Source organism: Zosterops lateralis (assembly GCF_965231275.1).
Source record: "Zosterops lateralis genome assembly, chromosome: 27".
Lineage (NCBI taxonomy): Eukaryota > Metazoa > Chordata > Aves > Passeriformes > Zosteropidae > Zosterops > Zosterops lateralis.
Genome location: NC_139787.1, coordinates 5,525,249 through 5,551,873, shown reverse-complemented (window position 1 = coordinate 5,551,873; position 26,625 = coordinate 5,525,249). Strand labels below are relative to the sequence as shown.

The window sequence follows — 26,625 nt, the reverse complement described above, 5'->3', positions numbered from 1 at the left end:
ACCTTAGAGCACCTCGTGTGCCTCCTCCAACACGCCCAGAGTTAACAATAAAATCTGACCCTCTCCAGCTCTACCTGGGACAAAGGCCAAACCAACCCAGGTGCAGCAGGGACTGTCCCATCCCCAGGTTCACCTGGGACAGGCTCAGCTCTTCCAGTCACACTGGGGACAGAGGAACTGGAACACACACGTGTATTGAGCTTGGCCAGAGTTCTGCTCTGGAGATTTGATTCCAACGTTTTGCTCACCAATGGCAGCCAGAGAAGGTGCTGAGGACACAAAATTACCAGCAACCAGCAGGATTCCACAGGTGATGAATGACCCACAGGACTCAGAGCTAAGATAATCAGGGTGACCTAAATGCAGCCTTCCAGTACCTGAAGGAGCCCACGAAAAAGATGGAGGGAGATTATTTACAAGGGCCTGGAGGGACAGGACAAAGTGGAATGGCTTCAAACTGACAGAGTGGAGGGTTAGATGGAATAATGGGAAGGAATTCCTCCCTGTGAGGGTGGGGAGGCCCTGGCACAGGGTGCCCAGGGAGGCTGTGGCTGCCCCTGGATCCCTGGCAGTGCCCAAGGCCAGGCTGGGCAGGGTTTGGAGCAGCCTGGGACAGTGGAAGGTGCCCCTGCCCATGGCAGGGGATGGGACTGGATGGGATTTCAGGCCCCTTCCCACCCAAACCATTCTGGTATTCTGTGACTTGTGCAGGCATTCAAATTTGATGCCCAATCAAACACAGAGGTTTATTTAACACTGATATTTCCCCTTCATTTCCATGTTCTCTGCACCATGACTGATCAGGTTGCTCCATCCCTTTCAGTGATTTTTCAGGGCAATAACCAGAGTTATTGAGCGGTTGGCTGAAACTATTCAGCCGAAGTGCACAGTCACTGATTATCTTCTACTTATTGTGCAAGATGTGAAAGGGAATGTCTCTTCATCCTTCTCTGTTTGACTCCTGCATCCAGCACTACACGCCTTTAAAAACCGGCGGGTTTCAGGTTCTTACCCCATTCAGCCGAACAGAAACAAAAGGATTTGCATCATAAAAAAAAAAAAAAAAAAAAAAAAAAAAAAAAAAAAAAAAAAAAAAAAAAACCGAGAGAGAGAGAAAGAAAAAGGCGTGAACAGAATGGGTTCGACAAGCCATGAAAAGAGAAATGGTTTTGTGGAGAGCATGGAAGCTCAGCCCCGACTCTCTTCCCACCTTCCCTTGGCTCTGCCACTGAAACCAGCGGGATTTTGCTCCGCGCTTGGCACAATTGGGTCTCTCCTCCTCCGGCACAGCTCCTGCCTTATCTAATTCCCCGCAGGATCGCGTTGCCAGGGCGATGTGAGTCACCGCCGATGGCAGCGCTGCCTCGGGCTCTGCCGGCATTTCCTTCCAGCGGCAGCACCGAGAGCTCCGCGTCCTTTCGGAGCCCCAAAGCCGCGGGGCTGGCGCTGCCCGACGGTCCCTCGGTCCCTTCTCTCACCCTCATTGAGATGCAACAGCTGGATCTGGGCTCTGAACGAGCCATTCCAGCGGGAGGATGGCGGGGCCCCCGCGGAGGCTCCGGTAGTGTCGGGAATTGGAAAGGATCCAAAAAGGAAAGGCAAGAAAGATCCTCCAGAGCCTTGGGGCTGCACAGGGATTCCTGTGAGGAGCAGCTCGGGGAGCCTGGAGAAAAGGAGGCTCAGGGGGGACCCTGTGGCTCTGCACAACTCCCTGACAGGAGGGGACAGCCGGGGGAGTCGGGCTCTGCTCCAGGGAACAGGGACAGGAGGAGAGGGAACAGCCTCAGGCTGGGCCAGGGGAGGCTCAGGGTGGACAGCAGCAGGAATTTCCCCATGGAAAGGGTGGTCCGGGCTTGGAACTGCCCAGGGAGGTTTGGAGTGCCCATCCCTGGAGGTGTCCGAGGAAGGGCTGGAGGTGGCACTCAGAGCTCTGGGCTGGGGACAAGGTGGGGATGGGGCACAGCTGGGACTCGATGGGCTGGGAGGGCTGTTCCAACCTCCATCATTCCATGATTCTACAGAGCCACCACCTGGAGCTGCTGTGCTGGACAGAGCCGGGGTGTCTGAGCTCCCGGGTCACTGCTGTGCCACAGACAGAGCCTGACCCGCAGGGAGAGAATTTATTGGGCCGAATGTAACAGCACAGGAAAGGAAAAACAGACCAAGAGAAAAATAAAACATTAGTGGCAAAAAATGCAAAAAACCCAAACCAAACCCAAACAACCCAAACCAATGCCATAAATACACACAAAATCCCAAACCTTGCAAAACCCAAAGCAACCCCTTAGTGCCGCTGGGCTGCTCAACTCCTCCAGCTTCCCCCCAGCACCAACACAAATCCTGTGGTACCACCAGAAGCAGAACAAGAATTCATCTGCTGCTGGTGACTCATCCCGAAAGGACTCGGCAGCCACGTGGGGGCATCCCGTTATCACCCAAGGAAAGCAGCCAGCTCTCGGAAAAAAACAAAACAAAACAAAACAAAAAAAAAAAAAAAAAAAAAAAAAAAAAAAAAAAAAAAAAAAAAAACAAAACAAAAAAAAAAAAAAAAAAAAAAAAAAAAAAAAAAACAAAACAAAACAAAAAAAAAAAAAAAAAAAAAAAAAAAAAAAACAAAACAAAACAAAACAAAACAAAAAAAAAAAAAAAAAAAAAAAAAAAAACACCACCAATTAGCAGAGTTCCCAAAATAACCCAGAGCACGAGGAGCCTGAGAGTCCTTGGAGGCTTTGGGGACACCGACCACGATTGGGCTGGGAAGGGGAAGGTGTGACCCAAGTCAGGACACGCTGATTTCAGCTGGGGCAGGGCAAGGGCTGGACCCATCTGAGCCCTGAGAAGAGTAAAAAACCCAGACAAAACTAGCTGGGGAATACCCACTCTATGTAACCTCGATTTTTACAAAAATTTAAGGAATGCAACTTTCCAGGGGCAACTCCTCACCGTGGTGTTTGTGCCTGAGAGAATGTTAATATAGAGACACACGAGTCCAGAGCTCAGCCCAAAGCTTGAGCCAGTCCTTCCTGCTAAGGAAGGGAACAAGCAGCAGCTCAGAAAAGCAAAATGCACCAAGTGTCTCCCAGAACGATGCTGTTCTGGAGGAATCACAGAGCTGAGATCCATGCACTAAAATCTCCTCACAATGCCCAGGGGTGTGTCAGTCCCACCTGGGATGGGTGTTCAGGTCCCTGCAAGGAACCCCAGGCAGCAGGAAAATAAATTAAAGGTGTGGCCTCATGTCCCAGTCCAAAGCCTGAGCTGATACTTCCAAGTAATTTTTTTTTCTTGTAGAACAGAGGAATATCAGAGCAGGTGGGGGAAGAATGTTTGGGAATGGTGGGGGGAAAATACTGAATAGGAAAGAGCCTTTACACAAAAGAGACAGAGCCCAGGGGGAGAATTCCAGCAGGAGTCATCCAATCCCACTGACTGCTCCAGGCAGAATCAGCATCTTGGCCACAAACAATCAACAGATTTTTTTTTTTTTAATAATTTCTGATTTTTTTTTTCAGAGAATATCTGTATTTCCAAATAGCTCAAACACTGTGCCCACATGAGGACTCTAGAGGATAATTATTTCACTTTTTCTAATGCTGTCTGCACTTGAATAGCTGTAATACAGGAGACGAAAAAAAGAAAAACAACCCACTCCAAAACCTAAAGGCAAAACGGATAAAAAGATGAAAGCAAGGTCATCTTTGAGATGTCCTGGCAATATTGGCTTCTCTGGTTCATGCAGATCAGTGACATCCTTTTATGCACACACTGAGCTTTAGGCCATGGAATTCTTTCCTTTTTATCCCTTCTCAGTCATCCCAAGGTGATGTTTCTCCATCCTGAGCTCTGGCAATGTTTCAGAAGAGTTGTTTCTATATTTCTAGGATTTATTCTATGGAATCGTAGGAAGCTGAAAAAGATCTCTGGAGAAGGCTCAGGAGTGATGCAATTGTGGCCTTCCAGGACCTGCAGGAGCTGACAAAAAGCCTGGAGATAAAGTATTTTAAAAGGTCTGGAGTGACAGGACAAGGGGAATGGCTTCACATTGACAGAGATTTAGACGGGATATTGGGAAGGAATTGTTCCTGCGAGGCTGGTGAGGGGCTGGAATGGAATTCCCGGAGAAGCTGTGGCTGCCTCTGGATCCCTGGAGTGTCCCAGGCCAGGCTGGACAGGGCTTGGAGCAGCCTGGGACAGTGGGAGGTGTCCCTGCCATGGCAGGGGTGGCACTGGGTGGGATTTAAACCCAAACCACGCTGGGACTCTCTGACCCTCCCAAACCCAACAGCAAAAGCCTTGGAGAGTGACCTCAGGCAGCTCCTCCTGCCCTGCTTGTAACTGGCCCTTGGAAAATCATCACACAGAGAAAAACAACACAGCTGGAAAATGTTCATATTTCAACAATTTAGCACCAGACTCACAGAATTTTTAGGCTTAAATGCCATGAACCAACTCATTTTTTTTTTCCACTCAAGGGAAGCATATCCCAAATTTACAAGCGCATAATGAACTTTCCTCCTTCAGCACTCTCAGGCTGAACAACCCCACCACAGACTGACACACTCAATGCAAAGGTTTGTATTAAAAATTATATATATTGTGTCAAATAAAACAATCATTCTGTGTACAAATTTATACATGACAAAAAATAAAACTCTTTGAATAACACTGTGTAAAAAAAAAAAGTGCTGGCTGCTGTTCTGCTCTACGAGTACTAGAAGCAACAGGCTCACCCAAGGCATTAGTAAACACCTAAACTGCACTGCAGGACTCAGGTAAGGCACAGAATTCAGTTATTTAGGGGTGAAAATAGTCCTGTACAGCATTCAGCACCTGTGCCAGGCTCCTTTAGCTGTGCTCTGAGAGCTGATGGAGATTTTAAGGAAAAGCACTGGAAAATGCATCATCACCGTCAGGCCCCGGCTCTGAAACACCTGACAGACCCAAAAAATGCTTCAGAGCCACTTCTCAGCTCATTCCTCCTCCTTGAGTTTTTGGCCAGGTGGTGTTTTTATCTGAGTTTTAGACAACTTTTAATCCAACAATGAGAACATCAGTGAAGGCTGAAGGGATGCACAGGGCTGCTCACACAGGAACATAAAAGAGTCTGAAATTCTGAACAATCTGAATTCTCCTCAGCCTTTTCCAAGCCATTTTTTTGATTCTGTATTGCTGCCAGAGCAGTGTGGCACTGGGAGAAGATGAGAGATGGAAACCAATTTAAATGTTCAGCTCATCACAAAGCAAATATATATATATTTTTTTTTTTTTTTATAATCTTCACTTCCTTTACCAATCCTTTCACACCTGGGTTTTCAGTTTGGATGGCACTGTCCTGTGCAGCACAGACTGACAGCACAGATCTGAGAGGTGATCAGGAAGATCACTCAAGTCCAATCAGTTCTTTCACTCTCACACTGAAGGATTCCAGGCACTTGGTTCAGAGAAACTGCTTTTAACCACGTCTGAGCTACCCAGCTGTGATTTGTTCTATGGTTAAACAGCAAAATCCAAAGGAGCACCAGGCACCTGATCCCAAAACTGCTGTAAAATCAATCAGCTCGAGGGCACAGAGTCCCTCCACGTGTGGGAGATCTGCCTCACAAGCAAATTGTTCTTTATGAGCATCAGAAACTGCCCCAGCCCTGCCTGGATCACCTGCACAGGTGAGGTCAGGGAGGGGAGGAGCTCCTGCAGTGCTCAGACTGCACCAGGAAAGCCTCACCAGGATCAGAGAATGACCCTCAGGATCAGTCACTTTCTCTGCAAAACAGTTCCCACAGAATGGCTGGGAATGACTATCAAGAGAGTTGCACTCCCCAAAGTCACTGTTTCCTTTAGGATGGCACAAAACTGACTAAATAAGCCAGTGCCTCATTCCCACCAGGATTTGTAACAAGCCAGGAAGCTCCAAGCTCTGGTTTCTCCAGCACATCACACCCCACGTGCTGTGGCAGCACCTTCAGTGCTGTTTGCAGCAGGAAAATCCCACACGTTCCTGCACTGCTGCCACAGGAACCACAGTTTGCCTTTGTGACAAAGGGTGATGGAATTTGGATGGGGCTGCTCAGGAGGTGGAGGAGTCACTGTCCCTGGAGGTGTTTGAAGGGCTGGATGTGGCACTGGATGCTCTGCTCAGGGTGACAGGGTGGTGCTGGGTCACAGGTTGGACTCGATGACCCCACAGGTCTTTCCAATTTCAATGATTCTGTGATTCTGGCTTGTTTACATCCCACCTACAGCACTGCTGGTGAACTGATCACTTGGATGAACTTGCACACAAGTATCCCACATCAATTTTCCTGGAAAAACATCTGTTCCATGGGGACACAACAAGTCCAGCCCAGCTCTGCTCGATGACCTCCAAGGCCATGACACTTTGTGAACGCCTGTTCAGCCTCTCACACTGTGCAATGCTGTTCTGGAGAGCAGCAAAATCCTCCTGTGCAAACAACATGGATTCAGAGAGGCTGGGTCCAACTCCAGCAATGCTTTGCACAGTTCAGCTTCCAGGGTGCTGTGACCAAGGACAAACACTCCAAAGTGCAGGGCCAGGAACCCATCAGCCTCGGTGGCCAACACGTGCTGGGTCCAGTAAAAAATGACAACAAACAAAGTACAACTGTCACTGGGTCTGAAGTTCAACACCCAGAATCAAGGCAACATGGTCCTAAACATAAACAACTGGCAGAGTTAGGCATTCCCTCACAAAGTCCCCTCAGGTGCCACACATCCTGTCAGCGTTGTCACCCAGCTGCTTTGATCACAAAAGGTCACAGCTTTTGTCCTGTTTTGCAGAGGCATTTTCTGTTCAAGTGACCGAATCCTTCTTCCTCCGAAAGGGGGACTTGAGTCTTTTCCAGACGCTGCTTTTGGGCTTGGATTTCTTCTCCAAGGCCATCACGGCCTCCCTCTCCTTCCTGCGGATCTCTCGTACCAGCGCGTGGAACACATCGTCGATGTAGTAGCGGAACGCGGCCGACGTCTCAAAGAAGGGGCAATTGAACTCTCGAGCCAAGGCAGAGCCTTCCTCTTTGGACACCTGCAAAAGGAGTGCACAGCCTGGTCAGGGAAGACAAACCCCAGAGTTCACTCCTTTGCCTTTCCCTGTGTTGCTCACTGTCCCTCTGCATGGGCACTCCAAGCCCCAGGACAGATCGTCTGCACCCAGCTCCAAAAGTCTCTCTGCAAACCTGTTCTGCTTTCACTCACTTTCACTTCTCTGGCAATGCAAGAGACTCTTTGGACATTCGCAGAAAACAAACTTCAAAGAATATTCCTTTTTTTGACCTAAACCTGTCTGACATGAGCAGTCCTCAGCCCTGGTAGTTTGGTGAGTTAAGGAAACTTCCTTCTCCCTGTCAAAAGCTGTTGTGTTTGTCAAAGTACCTCCCAGACCCAAGAAAAACCTTTCTAAAGCTTTCTTCCTCCAAGCCCCACCCAACCAGGCCTTGAACACTCCAGGGAAGGGGCAGACACAAATTCTATGGGCAATTTGTGCCAGGGCCTCCCCCCTCTCACAATATCCAATCTGGCAGTGGGAAACCATTCCCCCTTGTCCTGGCACTCCAGGCACTCTTAAATAATCTCTCTTCATCTTTCTTGTAGCTCCTTCAGGTCCTGGAAGACCACAGTTAGATCATCCCAAAGCCTTCTCTTCTCCAGGCTCAACATTCCCAGCTCCCTCAGCCTTTCCTCCCAGCAGAGCTGCTCCATCCCTCTGACCATCCTGGAGCCTCCTCTGGACTCTCTCCAGCAGCTCCAGGCCCTTCCTGTGCAGGGCCCCAGGGCTGGGGCAGCTCTGCAGTGGGGTCTCACCTCAGTGGGGCACTGGAGCAGAATCTCTCTGTTCCTGCTGCCCACGCTGGGGGCTCAGCCCAGGGCATGGGGTGCTCTGGGTGCCAGCACATGGCCAGGGCATGTCCAGCCTCCCATCTACCAGCAAATCAGGAATTACAAACAAAGCCCTTGATCAGCTGAACTTGAAGACTTTGCTTGTGATTGCTACAGGTTTTTCATCACATTCCATGTGAAACCAGCACCGCTCTCATCACAGAGACAACATGACAAAACATGAAGAAAGGCAGAAAACCCTGTGGTTTCACAGCATTTTCCAGCAGGAACAGCTCCTGATGGAGGGCTCCCCACAGCCTTTACCTGGCGCAGCTGGGTGAGGTCAGACTTGTTGCCCACCAGCACCACGGGCGTGTCGTCGGTGCGGCGCACGCGGTAGATGAGCTGCTTGAACTCGCGCACCTCGTGGAAGCTGCGCCGGTCAGTGATGGAGTAGCAGATGATGAAACCCTCGCCAGCCCTCATGTACTGGTCTCTCATGGCTGTGAACTCTGCCTAGAAACAGACAGTGGGGTTTTAGTTCCACAAACAGAACGATTTCCTGGTTTTCTCACCACCTGAGGTCCAAACCCAGCTGTGCAAACACCTGGACACCAACATCCCCACCCCACCAGCCAGGGATGTTTGGGATAGTCCCCAAGGCTCCCCTGGCACAGAAACCCCACTGGCAGGTGATTCACCAGCCCACAGGTGCTGTTGGCTCACCAGTGGGGGGGAAGCAATGCCACAGCTCAGGCACCATCAGCAATGGGATGTGACTGATGCTGATGGGAAGTGACAGAGCTCAAACCCCCTGGTTTGGAACAGAACAGAGACATTCCTTACACAGGATTTCTGTCCTTGCACCTGATCATTACAGGCTGCTTCACATGCTCTCAACTCACCTGTGATTACTCACATACCTGCCCTGCTGTGTCCAAAATATCCAGGTTGGCAGGTTCATCATCGATGCGGATCCGGATTTTATAGGCATCCTCTGCGGGTTCCCAGGACATCAGAAAGATTGAGATACAAACACAAAACTCATCAGCCTTCAGCTCACAAAGAATGCTACACCACAACCACCCACCCTGGTAGGAGCACTGGACTATCTTAGTTTGAGCTTTGTTTAAATTAAATTAAATTAAATTAAATTAAATTAAGTTTCTAATTGTCTGGCGTGATTTAACATTTAGTGTGCAAAAACCATGTGCTGTTCCTGAGCCCACAGCCCAGAAATTAATTTTGGTCATCTTGGTGGAAAACCAAGAGGAACATTATTTTGTTTTTTCTCAAAGCCAGAAAAGATCTGTGATTCAAGGGAAGAACTGGTCACCAACAACTGTTGATTTCTTAGAAGACATAATAATACATACCAATAAAATATATGAAACATTATGTATGTAAATATAATCATATATGTAAATATTGTTTATTATAAACACAATATAAAAACAATCTGTCTATAAATGTATAAATACACAAATATTCTGTCCCTCTCAGTCACCAATCCCATACTTCAAGACCCCCTTCTCAGCAACAATTTGGCTTTTTTCCTCCCACTTTTCCTTCCACTGGGTAACTGTTGGTTCAGGTTTCTCCTGGAGATGCTGCCAAAGTTCTACAGCACCAGAGTGAGTTGTTGAGCACTTTCATCCCTCTCAACTTCTCAAACACAGAGAACAATTTGGCCTGAGAAGTGAACAGCAAAGAGCTGATCACAGCACAGTCTGGATTTTGTGAATAGACAACTAAAAATGGCTTAGTAGCAGTTTTAATCCCTGTCTGCAAACACACAGACAGAGAGAGGGCATGCCCTGAACGGATGGACGGGAAAATTATCAAAGAGCTGAAACTCAGGATTCACATCCCACTCTCAGGCCTCACAAATCACAGAAACACAGAGAGGTTCAGGTTGGAAGGGACCACAGCAGGTCACCTGCAGGGCCACCCCAGAGCACAGGGCACAGGGCTGTGGGCAGATGGGTCTGCCATGTCCAGGCAGGGAGGCTCCACAGCCTCTCTGGGCTCTGCTCAGGGCTGGGCCCTGCCCAGGGCACAAGTTGTGCCTCCTGTGCAGGGGCAGTTCCTGCCTCAGGCCCTGCCCGTGCCTCTGGTGCCATTGCTGGGCCTGGAGCAGAGCCTGGACCTGGGCCTGCTCTGCCCTCCCTGCACACAGGGACACCCAGGGACACCTGGGGACACCCAGGGACACCAGGGCTGAAGGCCCCTCTCAGCTGAGGCTCCTCTCCAGGCTGAACAGCCCCAGCTCCCTCAGCCTTTCCTGGGCAGGGATCTCCCCAGGCCCTTCAGCATCTTTGTCACCCTTTGGGAGCTCCCTGTCCCTGCTGTGCTGAGGATGCCAGAGCTGGGCACAGCAGTGCAGAGGTGCCTGCCAGGGCTGGGCAGAGGGGCAGGGTCACTCCCTGACCTGCTGGGAATGCTCTTCCTGATGAGTGATCAAATATCAGTCTACAGCCAGATCTGTAGATATCTTTGAACTGAATATTTTAAAGCAATGGGCTGTAACAGCTTGACCTGCGAAGGGAATGAACGAACAGAAAATAGATTTTCCTCACCAATAGTGGGATCGTGGTCCTCTGGGAAGCGGTGGCTGATGAACTGCATGGTCATGGCTGAAAGCAGAAATCAAGGAACAACTGAGCAGCGCAGCTCACAGCTCCCCTGATCACATCGTTACCCCACAGCCACGGCCCCAAACCAAACCCGGGCACGGCCTGCACCGAGCGCGGGGACTGCAACCGGCCCAGGGATGCTCCGCCCGAGTCCTCAGGCGGGACGAGCTCCAGGGATGCGGCCGGAGGCGGAAGGCGATGACCGGGACGCCCCGGTAGGGGCCGGGACAGCTCGGGAGGGGCAGCACCGCGCCCAGAACCGGGGTTTGCTCAGGGAACGCGGCTCCCCCCGGCCGCTGCCGAGCCGAGCCCCTCGGGCCGAGCTCCCCGCGCTGCCACCGCCGCTCTCCCGGCGCGGCCCGGCCCCCGCGGCGGCCGCAGCCCCGCACTCACCGCTCTTGCCGACGCCGCCCGCGCCCAGCATCACCAGTTTGTACTCGCGGGACTGCCCCGGGGCGCCGCCGCCGCCCGGGCGGGCTCCGGCATCCATCGCCGCTGCCCCGGGCCCGCTCCCGGCGACACCGAAATGGCGGCGGCTCCTCCGGCACAGCGCCCGCCCGGGCCCGCCCCGGCCTGAGCGCGCAGCGGGCGGGGCCCGACGGCGGCTCGGCGGGGACAGCCCTGGGCCCGCACCCTCTCAGGCCCCGGCCTCCCTCCCGGATCTCGGGCCTTCTCTCAGCTCCCGCACCCCTCTCCCGGCCTGCGGCTCCCTCCCTCATCCCCCAAAGCCCAGACTCCTCTCAGCCCCTCAGCTCCCCCCTGGCCGCGGGGCTTCTCCAGCCCGAACCCCCTTCCCAGCCCCGCACAAGGGATGCCCCGACCTTTGGGGACCCCATCCCCGGACCCCCTGCCATCCCTGAGGGCTCCCCCAGCCCCGCATCCCTCCCCATCGCTATCACATTCGGCGGCTCCAAACCTCACCCAATGCAGCAGCAGGAAGCAGAATATTTATACATTTATTTATAATGAAAGTATGGTTCTAATTATTTACAACACATCGGAAAGCCGAGGTTTGTACAGGTGAGCCATCCCGGCTGTCCTGGCTGCAGCAGCAACACAGCCCCTTCTCAAAATCACAGCTCCTGTCCCAAAAGCTGCCCAGTGCCTTGGAGCAGTCCCCGTGTCACTGCTCCATGCAAGAGTTCTGTCTGCACCAGCCCACCCCACTCCGCCCCTGGTGCAGTTCATGTCCAGAACAGTCCAAAAACAGCAGTCCAAAAACTGATTCTCAGGTTCTGCACATGAGGCAAGAGCTGCTGGACCAAACTGCTGCCCTTTGGGAAACCACCGTGGAACCTTCTGCCTCTGGTGGAATCCAGTGAATGAGGGAAGAGATATGGGTGAGCTTCTGGAAAAGGAATTCCTGCTGGGTGGGAGCAAGTCTTGGGGTGACCAGAAACAATTCAGTACCAGGACTACAGTACCAAGTCCACCTCAGGCAAAGTGGACCTATCCAAAAACCTGAGCATCCCCCCACTCCAACATATATCTAGAATGAGAACTTGTGGGATTGAAAATCACATTTCAAAACAAAACCAAGCCGAGATACAGGAGATGTCTGAAATAAAAAACAAGAGTTTTCAAAATGTGATGCTCAAGTTTTTCATGACTCCTGGATGTTCCTTCCCTCTGATGAAAGTCCAAAATTGAAGCTGAGTCACCAGTAGATCACTGGGGCTGACAGCAGGAGCACACCAAAAATGCAAACGTAGAGTGAAGTCAGTGTCACTGACTCTTCCCTTTAAGTTAGCTGAGAAAAATGGAAAATATGGCCCAAGAGGCTTCCCTGGTTCCTCTTTATAGCACTTCTCCCTTGCACAAGGGACTAGCCCCGTCAGGATGCAATTCCAAATATTCCTTTTTAAAATTGACAAATACACTGCCAAAATGAGGATTTTAAAAACAATGGAGCCCTTCCAAGGGGAAATTGGCTTCTGCAAATGTAAAAATGCGTCTTTGCCAAGTTCATTCTGGAATATACATGCATTATTGCTACAGGGGAAAAACCAGATGAATGAAAACTCTTGTTCAGTTTTTATGGTGCCATCCAGAACGGCATCTGTTGTTTAGCTCGCTGTTGTGAGGATGGGTACTGGTACCCCAAACTCCAGCCCTGTGAAAAAGTACTTGCGTTTTTATGGCCACCGTGTTCCTCCTCTTCATCTGATGAATCTCCAGTATAGGCCACTAATCCAAAGCCCTTCTCTGCAGTTTTCATCTTCTTGGCTTGATGATCTAGGAAGGGAAAACAAAACAAGCCCCCCAGCCCCCAGAAGAAAAAAATAAAAACAAACCAAAAAGAGATAAAATGCCCCAAAACGAGTTAATAATAATAAAAAAAAAGATGTTAATTGTAAATTGTTAGTTGGACACCATTTTGAGGTAACAAGGCCAATGGTCATCCAAGGTCGAAGGCCACACGAAACAGCACCAGCAACAGCCATGTGATCCATCAGAACCATGTAAGAGAACAGAGAAACAAGAAAGAAACACACAGAAAAGGTAAAGTTAGCAAATGGCTCTCATCGAGGGCAATTTCACCGTTAAAGAGATCAACACGTAAAGAAAAGTAGAAATTTGGTTCAAAAGGAAGCTAATAGGAGAGCAGTGTCTGGGAGCAAGACTGCAGAGGAACTAAGGTTAACCAGGCTGGGTGATGTCCCCGCAGAGCTGAAAGCACTGAGCTGCCAGCAGAGTTAAACAACTGCACATCTGACCAAGTTCAAGCCCTTGCTGAGTGACAGCACAAGGAAAGATGACATCCTGACAGCACTTGTGCTGTCTGCACCCAGAAATGTGTGTGAATCCCTCCCTGAGCAGAATTCCCCCCACAATCCTCAGTGCCTCTGAGGCAGCTGCTCACAATGCAAAGCCTTAAAACTACCCTACCACATTCTGTGCTGCCTGATGGGTCAAAACTCCCTGTCTTTAGTCTCTCACTTAATTAAACTCCTCTCATTTCATTTATTAAAGCTCTGAGAAGCAACCTGTGTCTATAACCACCGCAAGCATCAGAGATTTTAGAGCAGTGCAATGTCACCCGCTTTGCACTTCAACAAAGAACAGCCAAAAAAATCACCAGTTTAGACACGTGTTAAAACCAGCACCAGCTCATTTGGGAAAAGAAACTGGACTTGCAAGGGTGTTTGGGGAAAGAAACTGGACTTGCAAGGGCGTTTGGGGAAAGAAACTGGACTTGCAAGGGCATTAGACCCGTTGCACTCACCATGGTTGCCTGGTAAAGACCCCGCACCTTTTCTCTCTTCCGATTCCGATTTCATTCCAGTGACAGGAAAAGCTGGCGGAGGCATCAACTGCCTGTTCAAAGCAATATTTTTTCTATTTTAAACCAAGCTAAGAGTCAAACGTAATAAAAACCAAATTCCTAACTCAGCCCTTGGCGTGAGGAGTTGACCTCTAAAGTCCCTGACTCACCCAGGGACTGGACTGGACTGGACTGACTGATGGCCCCTACCTGGAGCTCTGCAAGGCCTGTCCTCTCCCAACATTCTTACTTCCAAATGAGACAGGAACGGATTAGATGGATGGACCACTAGAGGGGTAAGGAACTGGCTGGGTGGCCACATCCAAGGAGTTACAACCACAGCTCAATGTCCAAGGTAAAACTACTAATAAGTGGTGGCCCTCGAGGGTCGTGCTGGGACCAGAACAATGGAACAAGTGACAGTGGCAAAATTCCAGACCCATACAAAGACTTAGGGAGGAGCGGAAATGAAGCTATTCTCATTCTGTAGCATCAAAAGCTAACCCCTGCACTCCTTCTCCTTTAAAAAACCCAACCCAAAACACAAAAAAACCCCACCCACAAACAAACAATCCCCACGTCATAGAAGAGAACACGAAATACATCTCTGAAATAAGCTCTGCATCAGAAGCAGGAGAGCCTGGCCATGATTTCCTCACCCACCTGTCCCTCTCTCTCTCCTTTCCTGAGGAACTTGCTGGCTTCGACGCGGCTCCCTCGATTTCGCTCTGACTGGAGAAGCCTGTACCTAAATTAGTCATATGAATGGGTCCATGCTATGAGCAGAAAAACACACGGCATTAGCAAATCTACAACTACAACAAAAGCTACAGCTCCTTAATGATACTGTTAGGAAACCCAACCTTTCAGAGCATATGGCCAGCTAGCAGAAGGAACCTCTAATCACCACTGCTAAACAAAATGCTTTCTCCTAAAAATAGTGAGGGCAGCGTGGTAGGAAACACGCCTGAACACCACTCTGGAAGACTCCTCACCACCTACTCCACCTCATCTGTAGTTCAGGACAATAAAGAGAGCTGCTCCCTTCATAGATCACCTATTACCTCCTCAGTCAGCTAATTCTGAACACTGAACAAACTTTATGCCACAGGAATCTGCTCGAGATTCTAATATTAGCTCTAACACACAGGCAGTTCCTTATTGCCTCTAGGCAAAGCTTTTATTAAGGGTTTTGCCTGTGGCAGGGGTGTAGCATCAGAGAAACATTGTTACAGACACTCCTTTGCCCACATGCAAATTGAAAGAACTCAAGATTATTTTTTCTTAAAATCATCTAACTATCTAAAAAACAAATAAATTAAGCTTTTAAACTAGGCTTCTTGAAATCCTCTCAAGTGCAACCTGCAAGGTAAATGGGAAAAACTGGAAGTTATTACATTTCCCTCCCTCGAAAAGGCCACCTAAAGACCCCCAAAATTCCAACAAACCCCCAAACAATCCCCCTTTAAGCGAAGCAGTCCCACACTCTTACCATGTCTGTGACCTGGATGCACCACTCGCCTTTGGGAAGGGCTGAGGGTATGGAAAGCAGCTGGAATGAGTTCAGCCACAGCTTTAGAGCAGTGCATCCACTCAGAGACACCAAAGTGTGGGCCCTGTGCTTTGGAAGAACCACTGCCCTCTGCCCAAGGCCCTGCACAGCTGCTCCAACAACCTCTGCTAACAACAACCTCTCGCCAACCCCGCTGTGCCTCGGTGAGGGAAGTAAAATTGGTGATTTTATTCCACCTGGTATCCCAGCAGTCCTGACTCTCTCTCATCAGGCAGTTCCTCGGTGAAGCGTCTCTTTTGGCCCTGAGGATGGGGCTGGACCTGTGGCTGGGTACCAGTTGGCATGGTGGTTTTTACTGGGGCAGCAGGGAGGAAAGGAGCGCTCAGTGGACTCTGCCAGGCACAAGTTGGAGAGAAAACACAAGAAAATTTGATAATATGCATGTAAAGTATTCATTCAATGCAGTGTCATACAAAGGAGCAGAATACATAAATAGTTTCTCTGAGTTATAAGAAAACTTAAGAAGAAAATTCACAACCTAAGAGGTAAAACAAGTATTTCACTTAGAGAATGCTCCCACCGCAAACTAATCCCCATCTGTAACTTAAACTCATGCACCCACATTGGGGCATCACAGACTGTGAGGATGCTCCTTAGAAATGAGCCCCCACCCCCTGAAAATGCCCTTGTTGTTAAGAGGGAATATGAAAAATCCAGCAGGAAGCTGCTACATGACAATTTAGCTGCTTAGAAGGAAGGATCAGCTAAACAGCAACAAAAACCCCAATTGTTCCCCCCCCAAAAAACCCCAAACAAACAATCAAACAAATAAATCACCACAAACACACACACACAAACAAACAAACAAAAAAAAAGGCAAAAACAAAAGCCCTAAAGAAGAATTCTCCATCTGGAACTACAGAAGTCTTTTCTAGCTGGTTTAGTGTCCGGTTACACAGCAAAGAGTGCCTGTGGGCAGTACCTGGCCAGTGCTGGCTGGAGGCTGCACCTGAGGGATCGGGTACTGCGTGGGCACGGGCGGCACTGCCGTGGGCAGCGTTGGGAGGACTCCAGGAGCCAAGGGCACTGCAGGGGGGACTATCCCTGGCACCCCGTAGGGAGGCTGCACAGGCTGCTGAGGAGGGGGAACCACAGGATAACCAGACTGGTACCCGTTGGAAGGGTAATAGGAGGGCTGGGAAGGGACGCTGTTGATTGTGGCCGGCTGGGTGAAGCCTGGGGAGAGAGGGAGAGAGGACATCTTAATTCTGCCACAGTCATCAAAATATCCAGCTAAATTCCAAATGTCAAAGAAGTTGGACTCTAAATGCTGAGTTATTGCTGATATTTACCTGCCAAGGGAACTGCAGTGGTTATCTGGTTCACAAATCGGGAGTACTCGGCATGAACCTACAAAGAATTTCAAAGATTAGACAACAAAAATGTATTTACAATATTAACCTTTATGTAATTCCCCATGACCATGTGAGGGAATGCTGATTACAGAACACACCGAGCACAAGGACAGCAATAACCCAAACAGAACAATCCACCCATCAAAACCCCAATAAACATCCTCCTGATCCTCCTGGCCTCTGTGGCAGATTTGTGTAAATTGTATTTACACAATAATATTTCATGGGAAGATAATCTTTCATTGGAAAGAGAGTAGCAAATTAATTACTACAATAGAGCCTCAGAGAATAAAAATGTTTCCAAATATTTTTCAAAAGAGACTTTGTAGCCCATACTCCATTATCTTATTATTATATTAACTGAAAGACTCTGCAGGACTTTATTTTTATTCATATAAGAGAAGCTGAGAAATTTAAGATTCTCTGTGTACATGCAAGAGATTTTCTAGCACTTTTTTGCTACACCAATCACTTTATCTTTCCTAAAGCAGCCAGTGCAGCTCTGGACATCATGTAAAGCTAAAGCAGGGGAAGCTGGAGCAATGAGCAAAAAGCAGATTTCTTTTATGTTTGCAGTCAGACATTCCCTTGTCTTCATCCCCAGTTCTGCTCAGGAAGCATTTGCATTTTTTCCCCATAAAATTCCAGTACTCTCCTTCCTGAGAAAAGTTTATTCTCCGTACAGAAAACAGCAACCCTTGGAAGGAGAAGTCTATGACCAAGTCAGACACATAAACAGCTTTGCTGCAAGCATTAAGAATTCCTTAGCCAAACACATCCCAAAGCTACAAAAGGCTCTGAAATCTCATATTTTTAAGTTACTCACGGTTTGCAACAGGTTCTCACAGAGCTTTTTAGCAGCTGCCAAACCTTCTGGTTTTGGGTGACTGAAAACATACACAAAAAAACCACATAAGAACAAACTTTTCTGTCAAATTTGGGAGCTCCTTCTTTGCCCTATCACCACATGGTTACATCCGTATCACTTTAGAGACACCTCTATTAAACCAGGTTCAAAAACTTATCTCATTTGCACTAAATCAGTCAAAATTAAGAACTCCTCACAGTGGTTAAACTTTAAGCAACATTCTTGACTGCCCACTGGGGTTTTTTATGGTTTTTTGGAACTCCCCCATACCTGATGTAGATGTACATGGGTTCAAAGGCTTCTCTGCCTGATGCTGGTTCTATGCAACCTGAGCCTTTCCCTCGAAGAAAGACTTTGGCACCAGTTTCAATCTGAATGTGCTGCAAGTAGGAGCAGCCAGGCCCTTCCACCTTCTCCTTCACGTTAAATGTGGGAACAGCATGTTCCAGCCCAACAAATAACTTGTCCTGGACATAATGCATCTGTAAATGAACAGCAAAAGCTTAGTATTTCACTTTAATAGGATGTTCATTTCACTGAGGGCAGGCATCTCATTGCTGTGACAGACAGAAGGGTTCAGTGTCAGATGGCACAGTGAGCCCTGTGCTTTTCTGGAAGTAGGACTGCTCTCTCCATCCCTTTTCTTTTAGGAGGCCACTGTCACCCGAGTCTCACTCTCCAGACTCAGTCTTGCTAGTCCTCCAGGTTTCACAATACAAGGTGGGGGTGATTTTTCAGGGGTGTTTTTTTGTCTTTTCTGTTGTGGGTTTGGGTTTTTTTTAAATAAATAGCATGTGACATGTCTACTTTGTAAAAGGTAAATCTTATAAGCAGTGATATTCAATGAAATCCATCTCAATGGATGACTCACCCCTGACTGGAATGGAGGTTTTTGGCCAACAGCTGGAGTTATCTGGGTGATAGGGGCTGGCTGGTGATAGACAGTGACTGTGGCTCCGTTGAAGGTCGGGCTGGAGCCTGTGGCTGCTTTCACCACTCCATTGGTAATGATCTCTTTGATTCTGTTAACAGCTCCTGGTAGGGAAAACAGGAAATCCATTCTTATTCAGCTACCCAGAGTAACCAAACTGTGACATGATAGGGCTAGTTTCTACACTCTGTGACAGGATTGCATCTTCCAGTGGGGCCCAGGATTAGCAGCTCAGTATAGGATCACACAGGATTCCCAGGGAATGACTGGAGCTGTGTCAGGGAGGTTTAGGCTGGATATAGGAAAAGGTTCTTCCTGCAGAGGGCGCTGGGCACTGCCCAGGCTCCTGAGGGAACAGGCTGCCAAGGCTGCCAGAGCTCCAAGAAAGCTTGGACACCACTCTCAGGGATGCACAGGCTGGGGTTGTTGGAGTGTCTGTGCAGGGCCAGGGGCTGGACTGGGTGATGCCTGTGGGTCCCTTCCAGCTTAGGTATTCTGTGAATTACCAGAATTTCTTCTCCATTTCCACTCTGATAAAGCTTGGGACAATGTTTTAAGGCAAGGCCAGGGTCCTGCTCCAGGGAGGAACAACCCCAGGCACCAGCACAGGCTGGGGGTGACCTGCTGGGGAGGAACTGAGGGGTGTCACCAAGCTGTCCCTGAGCCAGTAGTATGCCTGGGCAGCCAGGGGACAGTGGGGTCCTGGGCTGGGTGAGGAAGAGCACTCCCAGCAGGTCAGGGAGTGACCCTGCCCCTCTGCCCAGCCCTGGCAGGCACCTCTGCACTGCTGTGCTCAGCTCTGGCATCCTCAGCACAGCAGGGACAGGGAGCTCCCAAAGGGTGACAAAGATGCTGAAGGGCCTGGAGAGATCCCTGCCCAGGAAAGGCTGAGGGAGCTGGGGCTGTTCAGCCTGGAGAGGAGCCCCAGCTGAGAGGGGCCCTCAGCCCTGGTGTCCCTGGGTGTCCCCAGGTGTCCCTGGGTGCCCCTGTGTGCAGGGAGGGCAGAGCAGGCCCAGGTCCAGGCTCTGCTCCAGGCCCAGCAATGGCACCAGAGGCACGGGCAGGGCCTGAGGCAGGAACTGCCCCTGCACAGGAGGCACAACTTGTGCCCTGGGCAGGGCCCAGCCCTGAGCAGAGCCCAGAGAGGCTGTGGAGCCTCCCTGCCTGGACATGGCAGACCCATCTGGCCACAGCCCTGTGCCCTGTGCTCTGGGGTGGCCCTGTCTGAGCAGGGAGGTGGCACTAGATGTGACCCTGTGTTTCCCCTTCTTGGAGGAGGCGTCCCTGTCACACACGTAATCCCATGAATCTCAGTGTGTTATCAGTCAGATAAGAGCTGTACCTGCCCACTTAGTCGATCCAAAGTTTTGCTTTCCTGATAAATGCAGTACATGGGACCTCAGGAACGTCTGAGCAGAGGTCTCAGTATCAATGTTTGAATGGAGTCTGCTATCCTCACCAAGATGTTTATAGCTCGAATCCAACACAGCCTCTCAAACAAACCCTTTATCACAAACAGGGAGAGAAAAAGCAGAATGCTTTGTACTCACTGTCAACCAGCTCCCGTGTCTGACCCTGAACATGAAGATACAAGGGACGATCTCTGGAAAGAAAAAGTCAAATATTCAATTAAACCAACAGACAACACAATAATAATGGATCTAATATAATTATATTACAGTCATTACATAAGGGAAGTTTTCCATAAAAATCTGAAATGCCCTTCAGATAACAGAATTCAAATTCCTTGACTATCACAGTGCTCAAGCAAGAAAAGCTCTGCACTAAAAATATGATTCAGGAGTTGATGATGACTCATAAAAGTTCCACCACTGAGAACTGAAAACTTCAATTAGCTTGCCCACACAAATAGGTCACTAACTAAAAGCAGCAAGAAATTTGTATTTGGGAAGTTGCAGTGCTCTGTGGGATATTCTCTGTGGGGAGAAGTTCAGCACACTGTTGATCTGTCAGGATGATGGTTGGCAGGTTGTTATTTCAGCCCAGCAGTATTAGGGAGCCAGGACCATCAGAATGGCAGATTTATTGGTGACACTGCTCACGGAGAACCACCATGCAGGAACCCCAGTACCTTGTCATCTCTAGAGAAAAGAAGCAGAACCTCCAAAAAAGAAATACAAACCCAGGTCCCACTTTGGCTTTCTCTTCTGCAGTCATGAACCTCCCTCGAGTTGACACAGCTGCTCCACTCAGGCGACTGATCTGCAAAAAATGTACAAACCTCAGTGACACACCTACTAATAACAAACAAGGCACACATAAAATGCCAGAGCTTAAACAACGTTGCTGTAAAAATCCCCAGAAATCATTAATGACGTGGTAAGAGACTGATGCTGGCTCTGAATTCATCATACAACAATTTACTGAACAAACCAATAAAGGACTAAACAAACATCTTTAGAAAACACAGTGAGTTTTCCAGAAGGAAATAAGCGCTGCACAGAGTTCACTGCGGGTTCTTTCAGGTTAACCTTATCTTCTCAGTGAACCTGACAGGTCCAGCTGCACAGGGTTATGTAACTCAGAGCTCCCTGCCAAGGCCGGCAGCGGCTGGGACGTACCTCGTCCTGGGTCTGGCCCCTGGTCAGCAGGTTCCTGCACGTCAGGGGGACGTCGTTGATCTCCACCTCAGCCACCACCAGGTCATCTTTGCTTTTACTCGTAGCTGGACCTTTCCCCAGAGCCTGCAGCTTCAACGAGAACCGTTGCAAAAGACCAGTGGGTGGAGAGCAGTGATGCAAGAAAAACAAACCGAGCCCAGAGCTCGAGGGGCGAACATCCTTCTTGTTCACCCCCATCAGCTGTTGGAGGCAAAATCTTTACAGAGATTAATGGGAAACACAGTGGATCTACTGCTCGATCTGCCTCCTCACAGCCCTGAGCCCAAATAAACACACCAGCTTTATCGTCAGCACATATTAATAGAATAATTAATGCTTCTGTTCTGTGCATGATGTGGAACTGAGCTGTAGAGCTGCCTGAACAGAAACCAAAGCATTTTACACTTGAATTGGCAGCTCTGACAGAAATCTGAGAGGACAATGAAATGTCTACTTCATATTTGTAGCTCTTGCTCCTCTCAACAGGCTTTACAGAGACAGAATTTAGAATTTCTGTTCAAGATCTCAACCCATCCACATTACACTTCCTCCCATCTTTTTTTAAGACAGGGGTGTAATATTTTGTGTCAGGCTAAGAAATAAAAAGCCACAGATACAAATTCAGAAGACACAGTGGAAGAGTTGGGAGTTACCACAAAGACCATTTCAATGTACAAACTACAGCCTTCTAAATATTCTGAAATTAATTTTGGGGACATAAAGGTATAACAGGGCTACAAAAAAAGGAGAACTTTCCAGGATCACCCATCCACTCTCAAAAACATCACTTGAAGCATTTTCAGGAAAGCCACAAGGCAGCTACAGAGGGACTCAAGTACAGAACACTGTTGTGACTTTAAACTGTTCCACTCTTTCCACATTAAAAAAAAGTACATTCATTAACCTGCAGCTCCCTAATTTCCATTCCCTCACAACCTGAAAGGTCATCAAAGTTAATTATTCTTGAAATGCCATCACTGAATAAGTTCTACCAAAAGCAACATATGCAATGAAAGAACTATATGCTTATTATATAAACTTGTTACTATACTAAAAATATACTAAATATACTATACTAAAATATACTACACTAAATATACGATATATATTTGTTACTATACTAAAAAATAATAATAAAAAAAATCTGTGCAATGAAAAATGGCACCCCAAATGCCCATTAATATTTGGTTAATGGTTCCCAGAACAAAAGAGTTTGTCACAGGATGCCACAGTGTCACCAGAGCTTGTGACAAAAACAGAGCTGGGAGAATGAGACAGCACCAGCATCTGCCAACTTTTGGATGTCTCAAAGTGCCAGTTAGCAAATGGATGTTACTTCCATGGGCTGTGACTATGGAAGCTCCCTGAAACCAGGCCATGTGTCCCTAAAGCCAGGAAATCCACCCGTTCTGGGTGGATTGTTCAGCATTGAGAAGCAAATCCCATCATTTCCATGTGGGATTCCTGACAGCAGCACTCCAAGGAACAGCTGCTGCTAAACCTCACACAGGAAAAAGGCTGCAGGTGTGGTTTGAGCCCCAGAAGTGACAAGGTAGCAATTAAGGAGAATTGGTGACAATTTTCCACTCTTTTTTATCTGAGTAAATCCTGTGGCAAAATGATGCAGCCTCACGAGGCAAAGCCCCAGACTGGCACAGCCAACATCATAAAATCCACTCTTCTTCTTCATTTTTTATTTCAACAAGTCTGGATGGAAATCTGGGTTCTCAAAAATGGAAGGGAGGGAATCCGGGGAGGCCACGGAGATGCTCCCAGGGCTGGAGCCCCTCTGGAGAAAGGCTAGGAGAGTTAGGGGTGTTCATCTGGAGAAGGGAAGGCTCCAGGGAGACCCCCAGAGCCCCTGCAGGACCTAAAGGGGGTTTATTAAAAGGAGGGAGAAAGACTTTTTACCAGGGCACATAGTAACTGGACATGGGGAAACGGTTTTAAAATAACAGAGGGCAGGGTAAGATGGGATATTGGGAGGGAATTGTTCCCAGTGAGAGTGGGCAGGCCCTGGCACAGGGTGCCCACAGCAGCTGTGGCTGCCCCTGGATCCCTGGACATGTCCAAGGCCAGGCTGGACAGGGTGTGGAGCAGCCTGGGACAGTGGAAGGTGTCCCTGCCCACAGCAGGAGTGGCACTGGGTGGGATTCAAGGTCCCAGCCAACCCAAACCAGCCTGTGATTCCATGAAACTTGAAACAGCTTCTAAACTTGGCTCTAGCACAGGCTAAGAACACGCAGAAGAGCAAGACAGGACTATGACTGGAGCTAGAAAAGTGGCTTTAAGTTACACTTGCTCTAGAATAGAAAACTCAGAGACTGTTTAAGAGGAGCACACAGGGACCATGCAGTCCAACTGCCTGAGCTCATCAGGGTCAACCAGGCTCAGGGTAGGGCTCAGCAAAGGCTGAATAAGCTGTTTAGGACTTGGACATACAGCATCTATTGGTAACTTCTTTAGGCACCAAAATAATTTGTTCCCATATTTTAAAGCAGTTGTTTCACAACAGCAGTTTTTCCATCAGCTCTGCTATCTGGAAAACGCTTCAGGAAAAACACTTCGAGAGCTGGACTCGATCTTTGTGGCTCCCTCACAATTCAGAATATCCGATGCTTCTGAGAAAAAAGTTTTTCACCTCCCTACACGTGGCTTTGGTAAAGTCTTACAGCGGACTGACCTCAGTCATCCACTCATCGGTTATGCTGAAAAATACTTTTAAAATTATTCCCGACTCCTTTCATTGCAGCCAGTTCATCGCCTCCCGGCTCAGTGACAAATCAAGGTCCCCAGAACCCAGACACGACACCCCAGCGCCCACCCACCTTGTCCGCCGTGCTGGGCGCCGGCTTCAGCTTCCCTTTGGCCATCAGCATCGCGTTGATCTTCGCCGCCACGGCCGCGGCCGCATCCAGCGCTCCCGAGGGCGCCGCGGAGCTCTCGGACCCGGCCACGGCGGCGCCGCCATCGCCGCCCCCGCCGGGGAACGGGCGCCCGGGCAGCGGCGCCGTGCCGGGGAGGAGGAAATTGGGTGCCGGGCCGGGCTGGTCCCACTTGCTGCGGCGCCTGGAAAAAGATATAGGGAGCGTGAGACATCACCCCGCGCGGCGCCCGACCCGCCCCAAGCCGCCGCGGCCGCGCCTCACCCGCCCGCGGCCCCCGCGTCCCGCTGCGCTCCGCCGCCCGCCGACATGGCCGACACGGCTCCCGGCCGTCACTTCCGGCCCCGCGCCCGCCGCGCCACGCCGCTTCCGCCCGCTGCCACGGCAACGGCGCGCCCACTTCCGCCCGCGGCCGGGCCAGGGGCGCTGCGGGCGGGAAAGGGCCCCGAGCATCACCCGGTCCGACCGCCCCCGGTGATCTCCACGTGTACTGTCACAAGCGTTATGCCGTGTTCTCAAAATGGAGCCTATATATGTTCCACTGTCTTTTAAAATTTTATAAGTTTAATAAAAAATAGGAGAATAAAATAATAATAATAAAAATAAATAAATAAAAATAAATAACAAAAAATTCAACATAATAATATAATAAATATAAATAATAGTATATAATATAATGTAATGTAATGTAATGTATAAATATAATATAAATATAATATTATATATAATAAAATATAATTATATTATGTGTATAAATATAATGCAATAAAAATTAAAAATTAATAAATAAATAAAAATAGTAAAATTTAGGAGACAGAACAGGTGAAGTCTGCTCGGCCGAGGGTGCTTGGCACAAGGTCTGCCAGTAGCACCCTTCACCCTTTCGGATTTCTATCTTTAATGATCGCCGTGTTGAATATTCAATAGATGTTAATCAAGCATTCTTTTTTCATCTGTTTTAAGTATCCCAGATCATCTTCTCTAATAGATTTATTTTGTGGGTGGCTCCACTCTGTCTGGTAACATGGGTATAAATTTTCTCCTGAGGTTTTCTGGTTCTTTTCATTTGGATAAGAAAACAGAAAGTTAACAGGTTTTTTTACCTTCCATAATTTCTGGCTTGGTCGGTTTAGACATTAAAAAGAAGAGATTAAAACACCCAGTTTTTACTTTTAACCCTCTGGTATAATCAGGAAATACACATTCATTACCTTTCTAAATTCTATTAATAAAACATAATACAGTACAATTATACATAGAGTAGTCATGTTAATACTTGCAAAAAGCCAACTATATAATATGTATTTATAACATATGTAAGTTGCTTTTGGCCCAGCTGAAGTTTGGATATAGTGTGTGCCATTTTATCCCAGGGCAATACAGAAATTGCAGTGTCTAATATGTGAAAAACAAGGTTTACTTTTTTTTTTTGGTAAAATTTAAAAAGTTTAATAAAAAGACAACAGGAGATAGAGATAAAGTAAGGGTTCAGCCAAGAGCACACTTACTGTCTTTGGACACGTTTTTAAAATACTTTCTTCATTACATTAGCCTGTTGCATATTAATAGCCTATTATGCATATATATACTTTTCTATAAACTAATTTTTATATTTTAGGAGTTGTTTAGCATTGCCACCCTTTGGGTCCACCTTTTCAGAGCATGCATGTTTCTTGGTTGTGGTTTTAGTCTGTTTTTTTATTACTTCCAGTTTGGGCCTTGGTCCATACTTTCTTCAGAGAGCAGGTGCTGATAATTGGTGTATCAGTAGTAGGGTTCTTATCAGATGTTTACTGGGTGTTATCCTGACTAAACAGACAGTTTATGCATAACTATATCAGCTACTACTGCTACTATGCCTAAGTTTTGTTAATAGTAGAAATAAAAGCAAATTTATTTTAACGTTATACATATAGCAATCATTCTAAATTTGCAAAAAGCCAACTTTATAATATGTGTTTATAACATAATGTAAAGGCATTCTTGTCGCTGCTTGTTAACAACAAATCATCCCCACATTGCACAAAACTTGATTCAAACTGTAACTTCACAGCCCTTAAATCAACTCTCAATATCTTTGAAAGAATCCCAGAATGGTTTGGGTTGGAAGAATCCTAAGGTTCACCCAAACATGGGCAAGGACAGTTTCCACTGTCCCAGGCTGCTCCAAGCTCCATCCAGCCTGGCCTTGGACACTTCCAGGGGTGCAGGGGCAGCCACAGCTGCTCTGGGCACCCTGTGCCAGGGCATCACTGTTCTCACAAGGAAAAATTTCTTTCCAATATCCAACCTAAATTTCTCTTCTTTCAGCTTGAAGCCGTTCCCCCTTGTCCTGTCCCTCCAGTTCCTGATGAAAAGTCCTGCATCTTCCCCAGAGCCCCTTCAGATCCTGGAAGGTGCTGTGAGGTCTCTACACCATCTTGTCCAGGCTGAACTTTCCCAGCTCTCCCAGCCTGTCTCCCTAGGGAAGGGCTCCAATCTTCTTACCAGCTTGGTGGCCTCCTCCGGATCTGCTCCAACAGCAGCAGCATCTGAAAATATTCTAAGAAGCACAGGGCAGGGCAGCAGGGACCAGGACAGATGTGGGACTGCTGGCCCCAGCACAGCCCATGTGCATTAAAACAAAAGGAGCAGTGTGACCCCCTGGAAGACAGGACCCTA

General features: G+C 48.3%; 2 protein-coding genes across 3 annotated transcripts; both read right to left on the bottom strand.

Moving 5' to 3' along the window:
* Positions 1–5,247: 5,247 nt before the first annotated feature.
* On the bottom strand, positions 5,248–10,971 carry RIT1 (Ras like without CAAX 1). The gene is made up of 5 exons (XM_083879017.1): positions 10,860–10,971; positions 10,410–10,466; positions 8,754–8,827; positions 8,155–8,346; positions 5,248–7,039 (listed from the first exon to the last, which is right to left on the bottom strand). Exons 1-5 carry the CDS (start codon positions 10,954–10,956, stop codon positions 6,809–6,811), a joined length of 651 nt encoding a protein of 216 aa, XP_083735143.1. The 5' UTR covers positions 10,957–10,971; the 3' UTR covers positions 5,248–6,808.
* Positions 10,972–11,408: 437 nt separating this feature from the next.
* Positions 11,409–24,290, bottom strand: KHDC4 (KH domain containing 4, pre-mRNA splicing factor). Of its 2 annotated transcripts, none has more exons than XM_083879007.1 (14): positions 24,229–24,290; positions 23,908–24,148; positions 21,041–21,169; positions 20,602–20,681; positions 20,009–20,061; positions 18,399–18,562; positions 17,798–18,009; positions 17,486–17,546; positions 16,597–16,654; positions 16,227–16,480; positions 15,481–15,636; positions 14,395–14,507; positions 13,693–13,784; positions 11,409–12,701 (listed from the first exon to the last, which is right to left on the bottom strand). In XM_083879007.1, the coding sequence occupies exons 1-14, from the start codon at positions 24,273–24,275 to the stop codon at positions 12,502–12,504; spliced, it is 1,860 nt and encodes a 619-aa protein (XP_083735133.1). In that variant the 5' UTR covers positions 24,276–24,290; the 3' UTR covers positions 11,409–12,501. The 2 variants fall into 2 exon arrangements, 1 of the variants encoding a protein (XP_083735133.1); XR_014591836.1 differs by having other exon boundaries at positions 12,658–12,701; positions 14,395–14,479.
* Positions 24,291–26,625: the final 2,335 nt, after the last annotated feature.

Bases quoted from the DNA above. Each gene is read 5' to 3' on its own strand.
- RIT1 (XM_083879017.1), bottom strand. From the start codon at position 10,956: ATGGATGCCGGAGCCCGCCCGGGCGGCGGCGGCGCCCCGGGGCAGTCC. The intron at 8,347-8,753 runs GTATGTGAGTAA...GTCTGTTTCTAG, and splicing joins TTTTGGACACAGCAGGGCAG to GCAGAGTTCACAGCCATGAG. The intron at 7,040-8,154 runs GTAAAGGCTGTG...CTCCTTTTGCAG, and splicing joins ACCTCACCCAGCTGCGCCAG to GTGTCCAAAGAGGAAGGCTC.
- KHDC4 (XM_083879007.1), bottom strand. From the start codon at position 24,275: ATGTCGGCGGGCGGCGGAGCGCAGCGGGACGCGGGGGCCGCGGGCGG. The intron at 24,149-24,228 runs GTGAGGCGCGGC...ATCTTTTTCCAG, and splicing joins GACGCGGGGGCCGCGGGCGG to GCGCCGCAGCAAGTGGGACC. The intron at 12,702-13,692 runs GTGAGTGCAACG...TTCCCTTCCTAG, and splicing joins GTCTTTACCAGGCAACCATG to ATCATCAAGCCAAGAAGATG.